The 25693-nt window shown below is 47.5% G+C and overlaps 1 protein-coding gene across 3 annotated transcripts in view; it reads right to left on the minus strand.

Moving 5' to 3' along the window:
- The window catches only part of LOC119180620 (chymotrypsinogen A-like), a 174184-nt gene that overhangs the window by 61409 nt on the left and 87082 nt on the right, over positions 1 to 25693 (minus strand). For all 3 annotated transcript variants that reach the window (XM_075874857.1, XM_075874856.1, XM_075874855.1), the window contains exons 3-5: positions 19725 to 19808; positions 17042 to 17183; positions 16591 to 16704 (exon numbers count right to left, since the gene is read on the minus strand). In XM_075874857.1, coding sequence (XP_075730972.1) covers positions 16591 to 16704; positions 17042 to 17183; positions 19725 to 19808 — 340 coding nt within the window. The remainder of the gene's footprint in view (positions 1 to 16590; positions 16705 to 17041; positions 17184 to 19724; positions 19809 to 25693) is intronic.

The raw sequence follows: 25693 nt of genomic DNA on the forward strand, positions 1-25693 counted from the left end.
GGTTTCGGATCTCCTCCCGAACGACCTCACGAATGAGTTCGCGCAGAGGACACTCACTACCGGCACTCAAAGCAGAGAGACTGGGAGATGTTTTGATTGGTTGGTCATGGTATCGGCGCCGTTGCTGCAGTGCTCGCTCGATTGTTGTAGCCTCTTTGACAAATTCGGCTACGCTTGTTGGTGGGTTGCGTAGGAGACCGGCAAACAGCTCTTCTTTGACGCCCCTCATCAAATGTCGGAGTTTTTTACCTTCAAGCATCTCGGGGTCGGCCCGGTGAAATAGGCGGGTCATGTCTTCCGCAAACATGGCGACGCTCTCGTTTGGTTTCTGTATGCGTGCCTCAATGAGCTGCAAAGCAGAATCACGGCGGTCGGTGTTTGCGAATGTCCCGAGAATTTGCTGCCGAAATTCTTCCCACGAAGACAGCGTTGACTCGTTGTTCTCGTACCACGTACGAGCGTTGTCTGCCAAAGCAAAGTAGACGCGCGATAGCTTTTGCTCAGTGGGCCAGCGGTTGGCTTTGGCGACTCGCTCATACTTGGCTAACCAGCCCTCGACGTCTTCATAAACCTCACCGTGGAAGGTCTCAGGAATTAGAGGCTGATCAACAGTAAGCTGTGAAGGCCCTCCCGTAGCCATTTCTCCCGGTACGGTGTGTTGCTGGAGAAGTTCAAGCGGGATCGCCTCGGGACTAAGGCCTCGCTGTCGGCGACTGTAGCGGTGGACAGGAGTATCCACTGCAGGAACGTATTGCGGTGGTGGACTCGATGTGCTTGGGCGCGGAGGTGTCCCAAGCATCAGTTGGAGAAGTCCAGCACCTCCACCAATGTCGCTAGGTGAAAATAACAGAATACAGGACGACGGTGCGACCAGAAAACGAGGTCTGTATGAACAGAACAAAAGAGCAGCCGCTTCGACTTCTTCTTCCTCGGAGGAACCGTGGGTGCTGTCCACGCTCATCACTTCATCGTCCTCTGTCTTCTTCCCCGGCCTTTAGCCGTGACGATATCATGTAGGGCCTGACATGGCATCTTGCAATGTTAGATAATTTTTGATCGATGATCGATGTGTGGGGTTTAACGTCCCAAAACCACCATATGATTATGAGAGACGCCGTAGTGGAGGGCTCCGGAAATTTCGACCACCTGGGGTTCTTTAACGTGCACCCGAATCTGAACACACGGGCCTACAACATTTCCGCCTCCATCGGAAATGCAGCCGCCACAGCCGGGATTCGAACCCGTGACCTGCGGGTCAGCAGCCGAGTACCTTATCCACTAGACCACCGCGGCGGGGCTGTTTGAGAATTTTGATTAGTTACTAACCTGTAAACAAAACAGTGTGACTAGCCAGTTAACCTTAGAGAGCTGATATTGTAATAACATTTATGTGTTACCAATAGCGCTGCTCTCATGTGCTACTGTATTTAACTCTTCGATGTTACACCCTTATTCACTGTTTACCAGCAACCGTGTTTCTTAGTGCCATTTATGCAGACAAATAAAGAAACGTTTCAGTGAAGTTTTTAATAAAACTCGTGCAGGGAAATCAGTGCACCAAACAAGCGCCGAGAATAAATTATTACTGCTGTAAGCAGTTGCAGAATGAAGCTTCATACTTCTTTGTCTCTGGGCGACATAAGGCCCGCTTATCACATCATGTCTTTTTTGGCTCGAAACGTTAGCCCACTACATTAATTTCTTGTGACCATTAAATTCTTAGCGTGGTCAAACTTTTTCTTTTTTATCGCCGCATGATAATAGGGCTGCATATTTTCGGTAGTACTTCATTTCAGTATTGCCTCACGACTGAAGGACCATGCCAGAAGAGAAAAAACGACGCATAGTAGCTTTATGCCTGTGCGAATATTCTCAACATGCTGTATCTTCTATAAGAAACCGTCCTCTTGCGATTGTGAACCGCATAGTTCAAGTGTCCCGAAATGATGGATGGATGGATATATTGATATGGCTGTACTCTTTAGATCGGGCAACGGCTAACATCACCTAGCCGTAATACTTTGTGAACCAAAAACTAAATTTATCAATTTTTTTCCTTTAAATAGTGAAGTTGAAAACTGGTACTTAGCAGTGATGGGTTTATTTTCACTCGTGCCTTGACTTTAGCCACCAATAAGATAACCTCCTTCTAGTTAATTCTACTCGCCTAATGTCTATTTTGCCTTCCCTGTCCCTAAACCCCAGTGCTTTGAAGAACTCTGCGCCATCATCCTGAACTATAGAGTGAACCCCTTTACAGAACATTATCCAGTGTTCGACAGTTTCCTCCTCCTCTCCACATGCACTGCATACCGTGTCTACCGTTGCGTATTTGACATGATATGTCTTAGTTCGCAATACTCCCGTCTTGGCCTCAAACAGTAGAGAACTATCTTGAGTATTATCATAGATCCTTTCCTTGGCAATTTCCTGCTTAAAAGTTCGATAGATCTCTAGTGCGAACTTCTTAATCATGCCGATTCTCCACATATTGGTCTCCGTTTCCTTCACCTTCTTCTTGACCGATAGCTCTTTATGGTTTAGCCCCCTGCTCTTTTCTAAGCATTTACTCGTCAATTTTCTGGTTCACTTCCTCCATTTCGTATCGACATTCTTCATGTACAAGTAGATAAAAACCTTTCTAGCCCACCACTCCTCCCCCATTTCTCTCAATCGCTTCTCAAATTTTATCTTGCTGCTAGCTTCCCTGCCTTCAAATGATGTTGATTCCATATCACCTTGTACTCCCTGATTTTGTGTATTCCCGTGAGTACCTAAAACAAGTCTACCTATTCCACGTTCCTTAATTTCTAATCTTGCTTGAACTTCTGATCTCATGCACAAGACCGCATTGCCGAACGTCAGCCTAGGAGCCATGACCCCTTTCCATATTCCTCTCACAACGTCATACCTATTGTAATTCCACAGTGCCCTATTTTCATCACTACTGCATTCTTGTTACCTATAGTCGTTAAGTATATTTCGTGTTCTTTTAGGTACTCGGTCCCAATGCTTATCCATATGCCCAGATATTTGTATTTGCAATTTCTAGCATGACCTCTTGTATCTTAACCTTCATTATCATTAAAAATCATGACTGCTAATTTTTCTTTAATGAATCTGAAATATAACCTATTTCCCTCATTACCGAAGATGTCCATCAATCTCTGCATATCTTCCTTGTTTCGGCCATTAGCACTATATCATCTGCGTACATCAATGCTGGCAGTGCCTGTTCAATGAGTTTTTCTTGTTTGACAAAAGAGAGGTTGAAGCCAAGTCCACTTCCCTCTAATCTTTGTAGGTACATCATGAATAACAAGGGAGACGTAGGACACTCCTGCCTAAGCCCCCGTTTTTCCTCTGTGAGCTAGGATACCAATTTTTCCCCCTTTATAGCTACCTTTTGACTTTTATAGATATCCTTTAAAAGATTAGTGACTCCATCTTCCACACCTAGTGTGTCCAGTATTCCCCACAAGTCCTCTTGAACCATGATATCGTACGCTCCCTTGATATCCAAAAATGCTAGCCACAGGGGCCTGTGTTCCTTTTCTGCTATTTCGGTGCACTGTTTCAGTGAGAACACATTGTCTTTCAACCTCCTGTGTTTCTGTAACCCATTCTGCAGTTCCCTCAGCACCCTCTCATCCTCTATCCATGCCTGCAGTCTTTCTTTTATAATCTGCATCGCCAGCCTGTAGACCACTGATGTGACTGTTACAGGGTGGTAGTTGTTTATGTCAGCTTTGTCCCCCTTTCCTTTATAGATGATGCTCATCCTGCTAAGTTTCCATCCATCGGGGACTTCACCATCGATTATTATTTTCTCACTGCCTCTCTCAAAGTCTGCTTAAACTTTGGACCCAATGTCTTTATCAGCATAATTGGAATGCCATTTGGGGCCTGTTGATGTACTACTAGGAACCCTCTTCTCAGCCCTCTCCCACTCTCGTTGTGAAAATGATGCCATTGCGCCACTTTATCCATCCTTGTCTACTGTGGTGCATAAGGCACTTTTTTGTTAAAATTTTTCTGTCACCCTTGTTTTTGTATATTTAATAGCTCGTCTCCTACTAGTCTAGCACCTTGAGCTGTAGTTATAAATCTCTGCTCTAGGCTTGTCCCATTTTTTAGGGAGTTTAGATGGTTCCAAAATCTCACAGCTGCCTTTCTATCCTTTTTATGTACTTCTGGCAGCCACTGAGCCCCCTTTCTTCTAATCTTTTCATTGATCAGAAGGGATTTTTCCCTTCTACAGCTTAGAAAGATGTCCCGTTTTCTTTCAACAGCAACTGTCGGTTCACCACGCTACTTAGCATGTCTGTGCTCCCTAGAGGCTTCCTGACGTTTTACTATGGCTCTCTTAACTTCCTCATCCTGCCAACTCTTAGGTTTGTGTCTTCTTTTCCGGGGTGACTTGTCACGTGCCTCAGCAACCTCTAGCTCAAACAATCTAATTAGATTTGTGTATGTCCACACTGTTTAATTATCCTCAGTGATTACTTTCTCAATTTGTTAAGTAGCTATTTCTATTTGCCTTTCTAAATAAAAATGTTCCTGTAGTTGCTCATTTTGTCTCCTTCCCACTTTCACAGTTCTTCCAAAAACTTAGCTTGATACGTTTGTGATCACTACCCAGACTTCTGGAGCCACATTCATCTATGTGCATTCCCCTGAGCCTATCATACATCCTATGTGACATCAATTCATAATCTATCGTCGACTGCAGCCTTCTTACCTCCGATGTTATTTGCCCTTCATACTTCTCTGTTGCCAATGACCAAATCATGCCTTTGACACATATCCATAATTATTTTGCCTGTTGCGTCAATATACATATCTATATCTTCTATGTGCGCATTCATATCTCCTAGTATAACTATCTCCCACTCTCCTCCTAATTCCTCAATGTCCTTTGATATGCACTCCACCATTGCTGGTTTTCCTCTCTGTCCTCTGCTACGGTCCACAAGTACACCAAACCAAGGAGTGTCATCTGCCTAGCTACTTTCCCTCTTAACCATAAATGTTCCATGCATCCCTGCTTGACTCTTTGCCAACCCATACTTTTATGTACAAATGCACCAATTTCAACCCCCTTTTTGCTGCCGTCTGTTCTATTGCAATATTCCCATACATAGTCCTTATTGCAAGGTGGTTCCCCCCTGTGCCGACGATGTGTCTCCACAACCCCATTTACCATCAGCACCTCCTGCCTTAACTGCTCTTCTATCTCTTCCCACTTTAACCCATTCCTGCCACCCTGCATGGTAATATAGCCTATGTGTGACTTAGCTCAGCCTTTGTGCTTACGTCGATTTCTTTTCCCATGAACCCCGTGTGGCTTGAATATTTGTGCTTCTTTAGAACCGTCTTCGGCTACGCTGTTGGCCTCAGGGCTCTGGGTCCCCCTAAAAAAGCTGTGGCTTGACGACCCATCCTATTACCAACACTTCTTCCCGTCACGCCACTGTAATGAATGCCATCCTGTGCAAAGGGGCGAGCGCCAGGCTCGTACACGTCTTGGTTCACCTCCATCATGCTGTATCTGAGCTGGCGGCTCATACCCTTGATCCCACAGTTGGCCTCCACTACCCTCCTTTCCATCCCAGGAGACTGCCCCGAGACCTCTGGGACTGTGCATATAGTCACGTACACACTCCCAGAGGCATCTCGGAGCTTACGCATCCCATCCTCTAACTGTCTCTGAAGATTCTGATCCTTGCCCTTCAACACATCATTGACACTAGCATGAATAATGACGAGATTTTCGCCTTCCATGCCGTCCTCTACAACCTCCTGAGCTTTGGCCAGTATATCCAACATGCCCTTCCCTGACTGGGCCTCCACCCTCACTCTCCCATCTTCTTTCACTGTCGTGAAGACGTCATACCTAACCCTGGCCACGGTACGGTCCCCCACCATTAGGACCCTTCTATGCTCCAATCGCTGGCTTCCTGTTTGTTATGGCGCCCCCGTTTGCTTCACCTGTTTCTCTCTCTGCCGTATGTCGTGTGTTCCTGCCCTGCTCGATGACTGCTGCGCCACCGAGCTGTATGTTCTCGGAGCCTCCGTGCTGTTGCCAGACACTGCGGCCCCCCGACCTCCCTTCTCGCCTGTTCCTTCCCGTCTGTCGCCTTCTCCGCTACCCACGCCTTCTGTTTCACACCACTCGGAGCCGGGGCAAAGTGCCATTAGCTCCTTTACCCACTGCTCGAGCTCGGTCCGCCATTTCCGTTCTTATAGAAGGTCGCCCTTCATTTGCTCTAATAGGCTGGTGGTAGCCTCCTCCCGCTCACACAACGCTCCGAGCTGTTTTTAGAGTTCTGTCCTCTGCTCCCGTTCCGCCCTAAGCTGCCCTTGAAGCCCCTCGATGCAGGCCTCCATGCGCTGCACGGCCGCCTTCAGTGCCTCGCACAGCCTTCACATGAAGCTTGCCTTCTGCGCTTCTGCCAAACTCGTGAATGCCATCTCGTCCAAGTAGCACCACCACTTGCATTCTTTGCACTGCACCAGCTCGCCCTCGCTCGTGGTTTTCCTAGCCTCCTTAGCCATCGCCTGCCGGCCATCGGATTGAGCGCCCGACAGCCCTAAGTTCAACCCTAATCCCACTATCAAGCTTCCTCCGCTAACTCTCCTACCTCCTTAACAACAGTTTGAAGCTGCTGCCTACACCGTACACACACGTGTTCAATTTCACTAGTAGCCTCTCATTAGGTCTACTTTGTGTTCGGTTCTAGCTGTTTAACAACTAACCGGGTACACCGAACTTTTTCAAAACAGCCGCCTACCCCCTTCATGTGGTCAACGTCACTGCAACGTTGCCTGTGTCCCACACCCACAGTACTCGCAATGCAAGTTATTGATTAGAAGAGAGAAAAGAAAAAGTAATGGTGTTCACAAACACAAACAAGTAAAGGAAAACTTATCTCTCGTTGCCCGCGACCTGTAGGACGCATTGGAGGCGTCCTACAGGTCGAATGTAGTCACCCGGCGATGAGGCTGCCGAAGGGCAGCCTCATCGCCGGGTGACTACAAAGGACGAAGACCTGCAAATTGTGGCAGCCATAGCAAAACAGCCGAAAAGTACAGTTTGGGAATTACAGGCTGAGCACAAACTCAACCCTGTTTCAGCTACAACCGTGAAGCGCCGCTTCTACGCAGAGGAACTTAGAAGCTGAACGGCTTCCAGGAAGTCACTCATGCGAGCTGAGAACAAGGCGAAGCGGCTCGAGTTTGCTGAAGATTACGCCCACTGGTCTGCATCTCACTGAAAATCCGTAGTATTCGTGGACCAGTGTACGTTCAGGACTCGGTGGGATCAGAGAAAACGAGTTTGGCACCCCATGAACACGCGGTATGCAGAGCAGTGCATTTAAGCTTTCAAGGCGCAGTCGTCTTCAAGAAGAAGTTGTGTGGATTGTGTGTAAGCACAATTCACACAAAATTGTCTAAGCTTTCGAGAAGCAATTGCGTGAATTAAGGTCGCTGCTTTTAGCAGCGCTATTTACCGTGATATGACTTCAGTTCGTGGTAATGCTTTATTGATTCCTAGTTAGCAGCTAAATATTGCCAAAATCTTTTTTAGTTTAGTTAATGCAAGGTGCGAGGAATATCTAACAGGAAGGTAATTCACTGAAGTTTATTAGACACTGAGAACAGCCCCTCTAACTTTTGTTGTTATATAGAACACTAAACAATGTTTTCTAAAACACATAAGTGCATTTTTTTAGTACACTTGATGAAAAGTGTACGTATATTAAGCAACTTTATATCGAAATTCTTCGTAACTCAGATTTCGGGAAGCACGTCCGCTAACCTCTGTAGATGACCCACAGGCCAACTGGTCGGCGGCTATGGCATCTCAAGCCTAGTCTACTAAAGTTCGTTGTCTCTATTTTTATGGGGACCTCATTTTGCCGTCAAAGTCCCTTTCATGATATCCATGGCACAATAAAAAATATGAGTAGCTATCACGAGTGCTTGGCCCAGCGCCTAATGTCACCAAGGCAACCACAAAAAAATCATCTATCATTGGCTCAGTCGGTACTTTGTCGCGCTACTATTTCCCGCATTTAAATGTGCAGCATCATAACCCTACCTTTGTCCATTAATGAACTATACTTATTCATTTTTTGCAACTTTATGCAGCAATACATACAGTGAGTAGCCGCCAGCGGCCGAAGTTCAGTGACTGCCGGGGTGCAATCACAAAGGCTGGCCTCGGTCCTATCGTCAAGGTGCATGGCTGTTTTATGGCTGAGAGCTAATGTTCCATTCTAGACGATGTGGCGTTGCCATTCCTTTTGGAGAAGCAACAAGATCGCTCCCCAGCACACACGTGCAAGCTGACCTCCCCTTTCTTGCAAGAGCGTGGAGTTGCCGTGCTGGAATGGCCACCACAATCCTCAGCCATGAAGATCATTGAGAACATTTGGGGAAACATGAAGGCAGCGTTGTGCTCCCGCAGCCTACATGGCTTGTCTTCGGACAACCCGTAGTCAGCAGTACAAGACTGCTGGGAGGAAGCCAGGGCGAACGTTCAGACATGCGACGCCTTATATGTGTCTCTTGCGGATAGGATGAGGGCAGTGATCGAGGCTCATAGTGATGCCAAACACTTCTAAACAATCCAATATAATTATTTAAGTACAACAGTTGAGTTAACTGAAAGGCATTTGTAAATGTCTCAACATTTTATTTTTAGATAAGCTTGAATATATTTATTTATTTTAGATAAGCTTGAATATCACATTTTTTTCTATTCTTTCTTCACAAGATGAGAGTAAATCATGGTTATGCACTGTTATATGAGTTCTTTTCAATAACAGTGCATCGCAGCCAGTACATTGCTACAGCGTTCACAATTAATACCTGGCGTAATACACCCAGTTATATTTTTGTTGTGCTTTTCGCGGCGCCCAACTTTGAGTTGATCAAAAAAAGCCGTGCGAACTGTGGGAATACTCTTCATGTTCTGTCGAATGACTTAGTTGCAGCAGTAACAGTGTGGCTTGAAAGTTCTGCTCATGTATGGGGCGAGGTTTATTACTTGTACGATCGCTTGCAGAAAAAGCTCAGTCGCTTCGCTTATCGAGAACCACGCTGGCTTCTCCATTTGCGTGAGCGCATAACAAGAGCGATACTTGCTTCACCGCAAAGCAGGTGCTATTTGGTTGAGCGGCCGCGCTTTAGCAGATGACTCGTCGAAGGCACCGTATATAGCTGTCAATGCGCTTGCGCGCTATTTTCCAAAGCACCCGGCAGAGGCGCTCCGTGGAGCGCACGCCGCACGGCGCAGTGTTCATGGTAGAAGTGGACGGCTCTGTACTTCGCGGGAAAGATGACAAATCCTTTCTGGTGTGCAATGAAGGATGGCCTGAGCATCCTGGGTGGCCGAGCTTGTTCCGAGCTCGCTTGCGGTGGCCATGGCATGAAGCCAGTGCAGAGCACGTGAGAGCAGCGTTGATAAAAATGGCTGCACAAATGTGCGTGCCATTGCAAACGCACGAGGGAAATTTGTGGCAGTTATCAAAGAAACACCGCGTGCAAGCGCGTCCGCGCAGCCACTCACTCAAAATTTCAGCAGTGCCGCAACATAAGCGCGATTGTCGTGCTGTCTTTTTGCCAACTCAGCACGCACCTCCCACAGGCGTGTTCATGGGCGTATGTCCTCTTTAACACAGCTTCTTTCGTTCCACCTGCAGCATGAAAATTTTCACTCTCGAAGGCAGCATGGCTGCACACACAGCCCTTTCGTGGTGCTCGTTTCGCTTCTGTCAAGTATCGCGGATAAATGTAATGTAGGAAACTATGCGAACGACGACGAAGCAGCATGAAACGGCAAGCCACAGCGTTGGTGCACGCGCGCGACCCGAGCTTGCGTTTGTTTTGTATTTTCGGCCTGTTGGCGTTCCTCGCTCTTCTGGCGTTCCTCGGCCTTCCAGTAGGTCTGTACGTGAATAAACTGCGTGACATCTGGTGGAGGTGTGTGGACTCCCGTACAAACCTGGAACTTCGCTCCCGTAAGCTTCCCCCTCTACGTGACACGAACATGGCCACCGAGACGCCTCTCCAGGTAGGACCTTCGACCGTCCATGTCACTTGCGGTGCCGTGTATCCTCAACGAGTCCCTCCTATCTTCACGGGCTCCACTGAGTCGGACGTCGAAGATTGGTTGGCGAGGTACGACAAAGTCGGCGCAAGTAACAAATGAGACGACCCAAGTAAGCTGGGCTACGTCACATTCTACCTTGCGGACACCGCGTAGCTGTGGTTTAATAACCATGCAGCTGACATTACTACGTGGTCTGCATTCAAGACGGCTATTACGGACGTCTTTGGACGACCTGCGGCACGCAAGCTTCAAGCCGAGCACCGTTTACGTCACCGTGCGCAGCAACCAGGCGAGACCTACACGGGCTACCTTGAAGATGTGTTGCATCTATGCAATCGCATCAACTCTATCATGCCTGAGGAAGAAAAAATCAGGCACATATTGAAAGGCATTGACGACGGCGCCTTTCAGATGTTGCTCGCGAGAAATCCCCCCACAATTGCTGTCCTCGTTTCCCTCTGTCAAAGCTTCGATGAATTGCGTAGGCAGCGCGCAATTGCTCGTCAAGCCCTCACGACGCCAGACACGCTCGCAAGCTTGCACCTAGCTGCCCATCCTACCGATCAGCAGCCGCTGCTTTCGACAATCAAGGACTTCGTCCGCGAAGAGGTAGCGCGCCAGCTGTCACTGCTGCCACTGACACATGAGCCCACGCAAGCTTTGGCACCGGACCTCCAACACGTCATTCGGGCCCAAGTCGCTGAAGCCCTTCCGCCGGTGCATCAGCAACCACCAGTCACTACGCCTCTCACGTACGCCGCCGTCGCTGCTCGTCCTACGCAACAGCGTATGCCATATGCTCAACCTGCCACGACACCCTATGTTGTGCCTACAACCCCAATTGCTGCACCGTATCTCTATGCGAGATCTTCAGCTCCATTTTACCGTCGCTCAGACGCTTGGAGGACGCCGGATAATAGGCCCATCTGTTTCGCCTGTGGTATCGCTGGACACGTCGCCCGCCACTGTCGCCGAGATCCCCCTCCAGTCGACACCGTGGGCAGGCCAATGGCATCGTCGTCTAAGACGCCATCAAGGTACACCACTGACGGTCCTCGACCCTACGCAAACCATCGGTCACCAGCGCCCCGAAGACGCTCCTGGTCACCTATGCGTCGCCGACCTGCTACGGAAGAGGGAAACTGATCGCTGCAGCTCCGGAGCCAACAGCTGCATGCAATTCGAACTGCTTAAGGCCTCCATCTTTCTCGCCGCAAAACGTTATTGACGCCAATGTTGAGGGGACCGCCGCACAAGCGCTTATCGACACAGGGGCTGCCGTTTCCATAATCTGTGAGACATTATGCCGCAAGTTGAAAAAGGTGACGACGCCTCTTTCGGGCCTGATGCTCCACACGGCCAACTCGCAGTGCATAGAACCTACAGCTGTGTGCACTGCACGTGTCATTATCCAAGGTGAACTTTATGCCATTGAATTTTTTGTGCTGGCATCCTGCTCCCACGAAGTCATTCTTGGATGGGACTTTCTTTCACGTCATCGGGCCATCATAGATTGCTCACGTGCAGAAGTTGCCCTTACACCGCTGCCAACCTCTTGTTTGGTGGATTCTCTTCCTGAACCTTACAAACTTGTCGTTGTTGCAGACACGGAAATAGCACCGAGAACATCCACCCTTGTAGCCCTGACCTGTACGGCCGCTCCAGCCGAAACTGTTTTGTTCACTCCGTCTGACGTATTTACCCGCCGCCGTAGCCAACACCTGCCCTTTGCCGTACTCACCGTGGAATCCGGTGCTACCGCCATGCTCGTCGCGAACTCGCTATCGTCGCCAGTTACCTTACTTTGCGGAGAATGTTTGGGTAACATACAAAACGTTGACCTCTTGCGCCCTCTAGAGTTCACCGAACACGGACCTCACCTCCAGCTCAATGCTATGACGCCACCTGTGGCCGCACTGCCCGCGCCAGACTCATTCCAGCCCTCTGTTGCCGCTGAGCTATCGCCGACACAAAGAAGGAAACTCTTGTCCCTTCTTCGAGAGTTCCGTTCTGCCTTCGATCGCGCTCAACCATCTTTGGGTCGCACAGCGAACATCACGCACCACATTGACACCGGTACTCATGCTCCCTTACGCCAACGACCATATCAAGTTTCAGCGGAAGAGCGCCGTATTATCAACGAACAAGTCGACGATATGCTCAAGCGTGGTGTCATCCAGCCATCGCAGAGCCCTTGGTTGTCCCCTGTTGTACTTGTGCGCAAAAAGGATGGGTCTATCCGATTCTGTGTCGACTACCGCCGGCTCAATAAGATAACTCGGAAGGATGTGTACCCGTTGCCACGAGTCGACGACGCTCTCGATTGCTTGCAAGGGGCAGAATATTTCTCCTCTTTAGATTTACGCTCAGGATATTGCCAAGTTCCAATGGCTGATCCTGACCGATCGAAGACTGCATTTGTAACACCTGATGGGCTGTATGAGTTTAACGTCATGCGTTTGGACTCTGCAACGCCCCAGCTACCTTCGAACGGATGATGGACACCATCCTTCGCGGCTACAACTGGAACACGTGCCTTTGCTACCTAGACGACATCGTCATTTTTTCTCGCGACTTTTCGACCCACCTTGTTCGTCTTCGTGATATTTTCACGTGTCTCACCTCTGCTGGCCTTCAACTTAACATCAAGAAAAGCCATTTTGCCGCACGTCAGCTCACTATACTAGGTCACGTCGTCTGCAAAAAGGGTGTTCTCCCGGATGCGGCGAAACTCCGCGCCGTGGCCGACTATCCGAAGCCCAATTCCATCAAGACGCTTCGAAGTTTTATCGGCCTGTGCTCATACTTCCGTCGATTTGTGCGCAACTTCTCTTCCATCATCGCGCCTCTTACCAACCTGTTGACAACTTCCAAAGGCATTTCTGCTTGGTCAAAAGAGTGCGACGAATCTTTCATCGCGCTTCGGCGGTTATTACTATCACCTCCAATACTACGTCATTTTGACCCTGACGCGCCTACGGAGGTCCACACCGACGCCAGTGGTGTCGGTCTTGGTGCTGTATTGGCTCAACAAAAACCAGAGTACCAAGAATACGTGGTCACTTACGCGAGTCGAACCCTCAAGAAAGCCGAGTGTAATTATTCCGTCACGGAGAAAGAGTGCCTCGCAATTGTCTGGGCTTTGACGAAGTTCCGCCCATACCTTTATGGCCGCCCTTTCGAAGTCGTCACGGACCACCACGCTCTATGCTGGCTATCATCGCTCAAAGACCCGTCGGGGCGCCTTTGTCGTTAGGCGCTTCGCCTACAGGAATACGACATTCGTGTTGTATACCGATCCGGCCGCAAGCACTCCGACGCTGATGCGCTATCCCGCTCGCCGCTACCGGCTGACCTAACCCCCTCGTCACCTTCTTCAGCTGTCATAACACCAATCGACTTCACAGACATGGCATCGGAACAACGCAAAGATGTGTGGATTTCCCAACTCCTCGCCTTTCTGACTGATCCGTTAGCTAATTTGGTCTCAAGAACTATTCGCCGTCAAGCCACACATTTTGCTATTCGAGACGACCTACTCTATCGGCGGAATTACACGTCTGAAGGTCGGAGGTGGCTGTTAGTGATACCCAACCACATGCGCTCGGAAATCTGTAGTGCTTTCCACAACGACCCGCAAAGCGCTCACGCTGGCGCTCTCAAAACGTACAACCATCTACGTCAGCGGTACTACTGGCGTGGCATGTACACATTTGTCCGCAAGTACGTACGTGCTTGTACTGCATGCCAGCGACGTAAAGTCCCACCTCAACGCCCTGCCGGTACACTTCAGCCTCTGCCTTGTCCAGCGCGTCCGTTTGACCGCGTCGGTATCGACTTATACGGACCACTTCCCACGTCGTCTTCTGGAAATAGGTGGATAATTGTCAGCGTGGATCACCTCACGCGTTACGTGAAGACGGCAGCACTACCCGCAGCAACCGTGAAGGAAGTTGCGTTTTTCATCCTGCACAACTTTGTTCTTCACCATGGTGCTCCCCGCGAACTTTTGAGCGACCGGGGGCGTGCTTTCTTGTCTGACGCCATTCAAGCGTTGCTCGCTCAGTGTAACATGGTTCATCGCATGACGACAGCATATCACCCGCAGACGAATGGCCTCACAGAACAATTTAATCGCACTCTCGGTGATATGTTGACGATGTACACAGCTTCAAACCAGACCAATTGGGACACTGTCCTTCCATTCGTCACGTATGCGTATAACACCGCTACGCACGCGACAACAGGGTTCTCCCCTTTCTTTCTGTTGTACGGACGCGAACCATCGTGCACGCTGGACACTATCCTCCCATACACGCCCGACTCCTCTGAGTACACTGCAATTTCTGATGTTGCCAGGTACGCAGAAGATTGCAGACGATTGGCCCGTTCACTGACAACCGAGGACCAAGGCCACCAGAAGCTACGGCATGACACCGACCGACATCTCTCTACTTTCACGACTGGTGCTCTCTTTTGGCTCTGGATTCCACCGAGCATTCCTGGCCTTTCGTCGAAATTACTGGCACGATACCACGGGCCCTACCGCATTCTCGCCCGTACGTCACCAGTCAATTATGAGATGGAGCCTTTGACACAGTCTCATGACTTACGCCGTCGTGGCCGAGAAATTGTGCATGTAAGTCGCCTGAAGTCGTATTAAGACCCCGCTTTAGTGACTACGCCTTAAGTCGCCAGGTTGGCTACGCTATTCACCGGGGGCCAATGTAGGGAACTATGCGAACGACGACGAAGCAGCATGAAACGGCAAGCCACAGCGTTGGTGCACGCGCGCGACTCGAGCTTGCGTTTGTTTTGTATTTTCGGCCTGTTGGCGTTCCTCGCTCTTCTGGCGTTCCTCGGCCTTCCAGTAGGTCTGTACGTAAATAAACTGCGTGACAGTAAGGACATGTGGTCACCAAGGGTGCTCGCATCTCATCGGCAACGCAGCTGTGACTGGATACGTCCTGAGCGCGGTGAAATTGAATGCGAGACATTGTAGCGGCGTGGTGATATCACTTTTACTTCTGCGTGCGTGTGTGCATAGTCTGAACGCGGTGAAATTGAATGTGAGGCATTGTAGACGCGTGGCGATATCACTTTTACTTCTGCGTGCGTGTGTGCATAGTCTGCGCGATAAAGCTGATAGATTAATCGTGCCACTCGATGTTAGTACTGCTCCTCGGCACGAGTAAACGTGGTGGGACCACCTGATCTTCACCGCGGGCGTCTGTAAATCAAACTGATGGACACATGAACTCGTATACAAACTCGTTCATTCTGAGAAGGCCCGAGTTCAACTCGTGACTGTGATGGTGCCGGTGTGACTGCCAAGCGTTTGGTGCGGTAAACGCTAAGCGGCAGCTTCTTTGCATATAAAATATCCTGGTGAGATTACACTACTTGTGCAAGCACCGCCACGGTGGTCTAGTGGCTAATGTATTCGGCTGCTGACCCGCAGGTCGCAGGATCAAATCCCAGCTGGGGCGGCTGCCATTTCCGATGGAAGCCGAAATGTATTTAAACGTATTTAAATTTAAACGTATTCAAAAGCAGTATCGTATTATTGCGATGTCAATTATATGGACATTCTCGGCTGGATTTCGCCGCCGGCATCGGCTTTGATGTCATGCACCATATATGTATACTTATCTACATATATGAAAACGCAAGAAAGAAGTCCAGGAAAAAACTTCGGTGGGCGGAATCGAACATGGGACCTCCACGTCGTGAATGCGAGGCGTTAACCACTGAGCCACCGAGGGGTACTTCCTTCAAGATGGCGCAATGAGCGCGCGGCGGCTGTCATCTCTCTCACGTACTTTGGCCCGCGGAGAGAAGAGGAGTGGACGATCTCTCGCGCGCCCTTATTTCCCGATGAGGAAGATCATACGTCTCGGCTGGCGTTGAGCTTGCACTAGAATGATTCTGTTGTAGTAACGAGGCACACAAAGGTCACTACAATCTATGCAGAGCCTCCGTTTGCAAAAATGGTGCGCTTTTCAGACACGGCGAAGTAATATAACCTAGACGCTTATTCACGTTCATATGTACCTGTGAGTACGTTTCGAACGTTTCGAACACGGGGCATGTTGTGATTTGCTTGGCATTCTGCGGGTGACCTTTCAAGTTGTTGCTATTGCGTTCATTGTTCGCCTTTGTGGCAAAGGTGCGACTTTTTTTTATTCCATTCCTTCCATCATTAGCTGCAACTTCGCAGTGCTGGCGTCATTCGAAGAAGGCCATGCGGTGTAGCGTTTGAGGTAAGAGTGCTGACTTCTGTAGAGTTGTCAGCAAGCTTAACGCGAACGCCTGGACTACTTTGAGGGATGCCAGGCGCCAAGCGCTGTTGCCAAGTTAGGGCCTCGATATTCTTGGATGCACGAGCGACATCTCGGCAACATGACCCAAAGCTACGCTGCCCTAGCATCGATTGAACACAACTGACAAAGAACGCAAAGCTCGCTTACGGCAGCGATCTTCGTCAGATCCATCGACGCAGTCGAAGACTCCGTCGCACACACGAGCCCTTGGTATGCACTCCGAGTTGTCGCATTCGAAGAGGCTTGGGCTGCTGCACACACCTACAGGGAAAAAAATAACGCCATTTGTTGGTGCGCGCCGACAACGGTCATCGTGACTGCGTCCACGTAGAGCGCACAAGCAGCCGGCCTGGCTCTAGTCTGATGTGGTGCACCCAGGACAGCCGACGCTAAAAGATGCGCTTGTAGATGCACGCTCCCCCGGGGCGGCATCTCAATTCAGTCGAAACATCTCTAGCACGTCATGCACTCAAGCCGTGCAAGGCCGACATATATGCTAGCTGGGCAACGAGGAACCAAAGGACATTACATTCCCATAACATACAGCAGGTTGCTGCACAAACATTCTTACACACAACCTAAATGACACACTACTCACTGCTGTTTCTGGTGGCGGTGAAGCGGATCACGAAGCCGCGACTGGCTTTTATCTTATCCGTGACGAGGATGACGGTGACTGCCGACTGCCTGCTCAGGTACGGCGGCGGTCGCAAGTCAGAACACAGCGTCCTTGTCGTCACCTGCAAAATCTAACTCTGTCATGAAAGCAAACAGCTACGTAGTTCTTTAAGCAGCCAGAAGTAGTTTGCATAACGATGCAGTTGAAGGACGCATAGTGCTCTCGCCTGAAAAGCGGAGTAGGAACATCTTGATGATGATGATCACTTGACACTTAGATTCTCTGCATTTCTTCTCATTTTGCTTCAACCAGCGTGGCACCACTACACAACATTTGTATGGAACAAAGACTACGAAGATATACGTTGACTGCATGCAGGGCAGCATTCCGGCTGGGAACGTTTCGAACGCATGGTCTCCCGACTTGTCACCCTCTGGAAGTGCGCCATATTTCAGTAGAAGCTCGAGTGGCCCTGCGCTCAATGCTATTCCACTGCACGACGCAACTACTCCTGTCCCCTCAGTGAAATTCGCCGTAAGAGGGAAGCCCTTAAACGTCAAGAAAGAGCAGATAACGCTGCCCATCGGTAGTCGAGGCTCCCGAGAACACTTGAGCCAAATATTATAGCGCAGCATGCGGCCTGGAATTCAAAATGAATCCTCAACGTCAATGAAACACCACTTTTTCTTCTCTCGAAAAGCGACGCTACAGGCTCAAAATCACTACGCTCCAGGCCTGGCTCGCTACTGGAGTCCCCGCAAGCTGTCCACGCAACTGCCCCGAAAAGCCGCGAATTCAAGGAGAAAAACACACACACACAGAAAAAGTGCTGAAAGTCATGAAAAGGGCATGAGGCATTTTCTTCCCCCACTGCGCTTTCGTCAGGACGAGAGCAGAGAGACTGCAATTGCAGCATGCCACAAATCTTCAACTCTGATTAACGAGCCGGTGAATTCGCGAGGCAATAAGTGCCTTTAGTAAATTCATTCTACTCAGCAAAGTGTATCAGGACCCCTTTAAAGCTTGGTGTAAGACGTCCGCAAAAACCCTCCACGCCGTGGCAACCTGGGTTTAGCCTGAATGTTTGCTCCGCTGCGAAACGGCTGCAAAGCAGGCTTCTCTGTGAATCTGCAAAACCCACCCGAACAAAACCGCTAAACGTTACAGAAAGCTTTACCTGCGCATCTGCTTATGTTATTTCCGGTCCATACTCGACTATGCAATTAAAAATACCCTTGTATTGCAAGCACACTTGCCGAGTGCCATAGAGTTTCCTGAATTTATCTACAGGGAACCATAATACACGGATTTGCTTAGTCTTCGTACTTGCGGGCGGCGGATCGCACTTGTGGCTTCGTTTATTGCGGTGTTTCGGTTTTGTTTTGAAGGAAAGAACGAACTTTTTTGAACTTTGTGACCCGGTTTGAAATGGTAAGCCTAAAAGATTAAGGTGGTGAAATGCAACTGATGAACATTCATTGATTTTGGTTTCATGACAGAACAGCTTCAAGCCACACGAACACACATGGAACCAGAAGTACGAAGATTAGAGAAATCCGTGTACTAGCTGAAGCGCCATGCGTTGCAGCTCCCATAGACACAGAGTTCTCTCTATTGTATATTTAGGAAAGTCTGTGTTGAGTGCCCGCTACGCTACAATCATTTATTTTGGGAGTCCTGACGCATCCTTAGGGCAACACGTGAACATACTCATTCGTTGACTTTTTTTATGGTTCTGCTGCCGATGATGGTTTTTGAGTGCTTTATAACGAGTAGGAACTCGCTTGTTGCTCAATTCACATGTTTAGATGCCTGGCGTGACTCTACGGTTCTGCTATGCAATTTATTTATTTTTACAGCAGAACCAGGAAATCTCGTGGCTGGATCTGTGTTCTATAGCACACATTCTGGCCACGCAAACGCCCTGGCTGCAATACTCATCCAGACCTGGAAATTTGTATTATTTCTTGTAGCCGCGTCTTTCTCGAGTGGAAGTGAGGTACGTTTTTATCTGAAGGGCAGCGACGAAAGCCGGCTCCCAGGAACCATCGAAGTAGGGAAAAAAGGAGACAGGTATTCTATGCTAATTCAAGGAAAAGTGCATTACTGTATGAAGAAAGATCGTGTTGTCTCAGCGAAATTCACGTCTGTGACAAAGATAAAGAAATGATGGAGCATGCTCTTATTGAATGTGGAGCCTACACGAATACTTAGATGCTAAGAACTACGAAACGCTGAACACATCCGCAATGAAAATAAGTAAGAAATGGTTACAGTAATCGTGACAGTAAAATATATCAAAATGACAAAAATAAATAGTGTGAAAAGTAATTACATTCTGTTGTAGACGGCAATAAAGTGGGCTGTGGATTCATGTTCTTTTTCTTTATAGCAAGATATAGTTAGTCGAAGTAGACAAGGTATTAGGCCACTTGAAAAAAAAAAAGAAAGAATGAAGATTTCCTTTTTTTTTGTTTAGCTTGGTACACATGTCACTGGCCCATTATAAAGAGGACGTTCAAAGCATTCGTCTAGAATCAGTAAGCTTTTTCAAAGTAGGTGTTTGCAATAATTATTCATTGCTAATTTCAGCGAGCAGAATTTAGGGCCACGGACAAAAGATGTGTGCTTGGATGCAGCAAAGTAAGGAATGCATACGCACCCCGTTCTCTTGGATGATCACCTTGTCCGCGTTGCACTGGGCACTCGTCTCGAGGTCAAACTGATCGAAGTCCAAGCGAATTCTCTGCGTAGTCATTTTGACTAACAATGTTAGTAGCCATTTATTTATGGAAAAGTGCTTCTTGGGCGTTGTCATACGGACAATATTAATCAGGGCCGATCAGTGTCGATCTGCGCAACGTGACCTGGCTCCCAGATCGCAATTTTACTCGATCAGTTAAATTAGATCAAGGTAATTGGGACCTTGTATCAGCGATGATTGTTATCGTGATCAAGAAATCCTACCCAGGTCGACTCTGATCGCAACTGAAAGTGCCCGTGTGACAAGGCTATATAAAAGAGACTTAGCAGCGGAAAGCTTCCGCTTTACTTCTCCATACCTTTTCAATGGCGTCTTTTTATTCCATTTTCACAATTTCATCTTTGTCTCATGTAGCTGCCATAGCTTGCCTGCTTTTACTACGTTTTTCAGACGGTTTTGGAATTAATCACATTTTCTACTTTCTTTTTGAATATCGGGAGCTTCTTGTCTGTCTTTTTCAGTGATAACCTTGAAATACACACAAGAAGAAAAAAAATTGGCAGATCCCACATTCAGTAAGAATAGCTGATATGCGAAGCACAAATGAGGAAGCTTGATATGTCATTTTCAAATCAGCACAACGTTACGAGGCCAACGCAAGTTATGCTATACATGATTGGACGCGTCATTTACCTTTGTCGTCTATTCACGTCATGTGATACGAAATTTAGTATATGTGGAACTAGCTAAAAATGGCAGTTATAACACGGCTTTTTGCAGATGACTGTGTACTATACCATGAAATCCACAGTAATGCACATCAAGCTATCGCAAATTCATCTTGATCAGTTTCAGCTACTTGGTGCTGAGAATGGCAAATGAGCATTAATAAAAAAAAACAGTACCGATGACCATAACACGCAAATGGAAGTCGTTACCTTTCGTGTATAGCATTAATGGTCAGAACTTATCGTCTGTTAAGCAAAATAAGTACCTCAATTTAGCAATCCCGTCAGACCTTAGGTGGAATAACCATGTAGCTCACATTAAAAAAAGGCCATGAAGAAACTTGGATACCTGGAAAGAACCTTTGCTATGTCTACGAGTAATATAAAATTACTGGACTACAAGACATACATAGGACCACTCCTAGAATACGCTGTCTGGGGCCTTTCCAACCAATCAAACATAAGCAAAATCAAAACATACAGCGATAGGCAGTTATTTTTAATTCCTACCGTCGTCACACATCCGCTAGTGCTCTTTTACAGGATGCGAACCACGGAACTCTAGAAGTACGGCGCTATCAAGAAAGACTCAAGATGATATATATAATTTATTGTGAACAAGTCAAAATAGATGGGAGATTGTATATTAAACCGCGTAACCCGCACCCTATATACTCGTTCATCTCATTCGTTCAAGTTAATCGAATATTCGCACCAAACCAACATATTCAACCAATAGTTTTTCCCCCGTGCAATCCATGAAAGGAACGACCTGCCAAACAATGTACTGTAGAGCCCAACTTTGTCGTCACTCGTGAACACTCTCGCTAATTTACGACGCGAGATGTTTCACCTGCCGCTTTCAGATGACGTGCGATATTGAAAAAAAAATCGATATCAACACTGTTCTTTTCGTTGTCTAGCAGACCACTATGCGACGCTGCGCTCTTTAGCACTTTATTGTCATTTTTTCTGTGTAATTTTTTTTTGCTTTAAACTGTCAATATCTTTTCGCGATGTTTTTGCAATTTCTGTGTTGTATTTTCTTGCCAATATTTCTCATGTGCATGATCATGTGTGGGTTTTTTTTTGCGAGTTTCATTGCCTCCCCTGTTTTCGCATAGTGTCAAGATTGTTGAACACTGTTATTAGTTAGACTTGACAGATTTGTTTTGAATGAATGTTCAGCAATTGTTCAACAATTTTTTTACAATCTAATCCTGACTATTCATTGTAATACCAGCTAGATGTATGAAATAAATGAATAAATGTGTTGCTCTAGTCTTTGCTATTGCTTATTTTTCTCGCCACGGTAAATTCTACCGCAGTCTGCGCCCCCACCATCGTCCTTCCCGGGCGTCCGTCCCCATGTGTATACCCGACCGCTCAGGTTTCCATCCGCCAGTGGCATAGCCAGGAGTGCTTGTTTGTTTGTCCCTTTTTATCCTGGCATAACCCATCATGGGGGATCGGCTATGAAACGAACGGTGTCTTGCTATTTAAAAGGAAACGTTCATCATTTCAAAATTTTAAGTTTTTAATGAATATGCTTGATTTGAATATTTTTTTGAAGATGAACTTAGCATTTTATTCTTCTCATCTCCCGAAGGAAATCGCAAACGGCTTAGAGCGCACAAAATAACGGTCGCCCACACCTGCCTGCTTAGCCCCCCCAGTTCTACTCAAGATAGTGCCCCTTCTAAAAAATAATAATAAATTCTGCCAACGTGCCTGCCTTACGCGACTTCAGTTCACAGGCTTCCTCTTTTGTAGCATCGTTCGCGTTCGTTGAAATAAATACCGACGTGTTGTTCCGGCAATGAATAACTAGTTATGAACAAAAAATGGCGACACAGACGTACAATGAATAAATGAGTTCTCGACATGGAGGGCGATTTGCCACTGACTCCGCCACCACATCATCTCCTCTGCTCTCCCTCTCCTCCGGTGGTCAAGCGTAGTCCCGTGCTCTGCTTTCTCTTCACCAGCAGCTGCCCCTCAGTGTCAGGTTACAACCATCACAGCGCATCCCGAGCTCGGAGGCTGTAAAACGGGCCGTTTTCCTGGGCTTGGGGACCATATACTAACTTTCTCCTGATTCTGCTTCTTCCGAGAATTTCGTTCGCAACATATAGATTACAACTGTATTCAATGGGCCCATATCCACTGTCACTTGCTCCTAATGTTTTTTGGACCTACAGGCGAAAACGTAGTCAGCTTCGAAAACTGGTTCGTCTTCGAAGACCTGCCATAAAATATGACACAGCTTCTGAATGAAAATGAAAAAAAAAAGCCCTGGCCATAGGCGATTTTACTGAAACATGACACTGCTGTTTAGATTCTGGTGCACATGACCTCGCAGCATGCTCAAGGGCGTAAAATTACATGGCTGGCTGATCTCATTTTTAAATCACAATTTACCCCTTTGTAGAAGCTCTAGAACTGAACCAATCATTCATAATTTTCACCCATGTGTGGCTAGATGGCGATAGAATGTGCAACATGTGACCACCGAAGGAATTTTGTGCAATAAATATTAGGGGCGTGCCACAGAGAAAAGTTACAACTCAGAATAAGGGACGCACGTGCGGGATTCTCACGTTTGCCCACAATCATAACAGAAAGGTTGCGGCTGCTTGCGGCTGTAAGAATGCTGTCTTGCTTCCCACAAACTGGGGAATTCACTTGCGCTATGCTTCGTAGCGTTGTGTGCTAAAACCAAATGTAATTTGCGCATGCTTGTCATGTCAACCGCGGCCCGCCTTTAGATACAAACCTACAATTAATGAAGTAGCGTAGTCATGCGCATTTCTTGTAGCAAAGGTGTTCCCTTAGCGTTCATATCCATTTGATGCTTCAATTGAACACGAAATGAGTCTTCGGCTTTTATAGAGGTGGTGCGCTCAACCACCGTGTTTTTTTTTTTTTTCATTTAGGTGGCCATAGCAGACGATGCCAGCAGTCAGGCATTCTGACAAGCGTAGCACTTTTCCGGAGGAGTTACTTAGCACTTCGTACAGTAAGGGAAGCAGCTGCAGCAGTATTTTACTGATTTCATGGAGTACAAGAATAATATTAACAAAATCACAGCATATCCACGGAGTGAATGATGATGAGTGGGGCGAAGCATCTGTCCGTCCGTATGTCCGTCCATCCGTGCAAGCGTGTGATCGGGTTCGAGAATGCAGACGATGCGCGGGTAACACCAACGAGACGCGAGCCAAGGAAGCCGAGCGGAAGCATCTTCAACGCGCCCGCCACTCTGGTTGTGCCTAGAGTATACTTACTAGTTTGCCGACCGCAGCCGTCATGGTGGCACGGAGAATGATGCCTTCCACCGGCAGCCACCAGACGGCGATAGCTGCAGGAACTGTGCTATATCGAGCCGATGACCGAGCAGCCAGAGACAGAGCCCGAGAAGTGTGGTGTCAATGGCGTCTCTACCACGGCCGCGGCCGTTTCTCTGCCAACGCGCGCATGCGATTGACGCAGATGGGCTCTCCCGGGCCACTCAGAGCTTTAAAACGCTGATTGGGAGGCGATGACTAATCAAAACAACATTTTTTTGTTGCACTTTCACAAACGCATGTACACCTCGTTGTCATTAATACGGTACACGATATTGAGTGTTTGATAAAAAATTACCAATAAATAAATACACATTGTTTCCAAGGAAAAAAGTAAACTTCAATGAAGTTCGACGAAATTCAACAGTGAAACACGTGGCATTTGGTTGATTTAATTATGCCACAACATTTACTTATTTAAGCCAATTTTTCTATTGCTCAAAGGTAGAATGAGTTCTTCGCATGAAGATCAATTCTCCAATGAAGTTGACTCTAGCTGAACTTATTAGGCGTAAATAGCTTAATTTTATAACTAACTTGGTCCAAGTGCTACAGCACATATCCATTTTTTTTTCAATTTTGAAGATTATGGACACATTTATTGAAACACCCAGTACCAATGCGAACATTGTCGAGTGGTGCAAGAAAAGTAAGAATATTAACGCAACAGCATGAAAGAGCTCATTTCGCAGAAATGCCGGTGTCGGCGATGCCAGTTCAAGCGAGAAATCATCTTGGCCATGAAAAGAAATCGAGAGTTGCATATAAAATCATCATCATCATCATCATCATCATCATCATCATCATCATCATCATCATCATCATCAGCCTGACTACGTCCACTGCAGGACAAAGGCCTCTCCCATGTTCCGCCAGTTAACCCGGTCCTGTGCTTGCTGCTTCCAATTTATACCCGCAAACTTCTTAATCTCATCTGCCCAGCTAACCTTCTGTCTCCCCCTAACCCGCTTCCCTTCTCTGGGAATCCAGTCAGTTACCCTTAATGACCAGCGGTTATCCTGTCTACGCGCTACATGCCCTGCCCATGTCCATTTCTTCTTCTTGATTTCAGCTATGATATCCTTAACCCCCGTTTGTTCCCTAATCCACTCTGCTCTCTTCTTGTCTCTTAAGGTTACACCTACCATTTTTCTTTCCATTGCTCGCTGCGTCGTCCTCAATTTAAGCTGAACCCTCTTTGTAAGTCTCCAGGTTTCTGCTCCGTAGCTAAGTACCGGCAAGATACAGCTGTTATATACCTTCCTCTTGAGGGATAGTGGCAATCTACCTGTCATAATTTGAGAGTGCTTGCCGAATGTGCTCCACCCCATTCTTATTCTTCTAGTTACTTCAATCTCGTGGTTCGGCTCTGCGGTTATTACCTGCCCTAAGTAGACATAGTCTTTTACAACTTCAAGTGCACTATTACCTATCTCGAAGCGCTGCTCTTTGCCGAGGTTGTTGTACATTACTTTCGTTTTCTGCAGATTAATTTTAAGACCCACATTTCTGCTCTCCTTGTCTAACTCCGTAATCATGAGTTGCAATTCGTCCCCCGAGTTACTCAGCAATGCAATGTCATCGGCGAAGCGCAGGTTACTAAGGTATTCTCCATTGACTCTTATCCCTAACTGTTCCCATTCTAGGCTTCTGAAAACCTCCTGTAAGCACGCGGTAAACAGCATTGGGGAAATTGTGTCCCCCTGCCTTACACCCTTCTTGATTGGTATTCTGTTGCTTTCTCTATGAAGCACTATGGTAGCAGTTGATCCCCTGTAGATTTCTTCCAGAATGTTTATATATACTTCATCTACGCCCTGATTCCGCAGTGTTTGCATGACGGCTGATATTT

The sequence above is a fragment of the Rhipicephalus microplus genome, chromosome 10 (genome assembly GCF_043290135.1).
Source record: "Rhipicephalus microplus isolate Deutch F79 chromosome 10, USDA_Rmic, whole genome shotgun sequence".
Classification (NCBI taxonomy): Eukaryota; Metazoa; Arthropoda; class Arachnida; order Ixodida; family Ixodidae; genus Rhipicephalus; species Rhipicephalus microplus.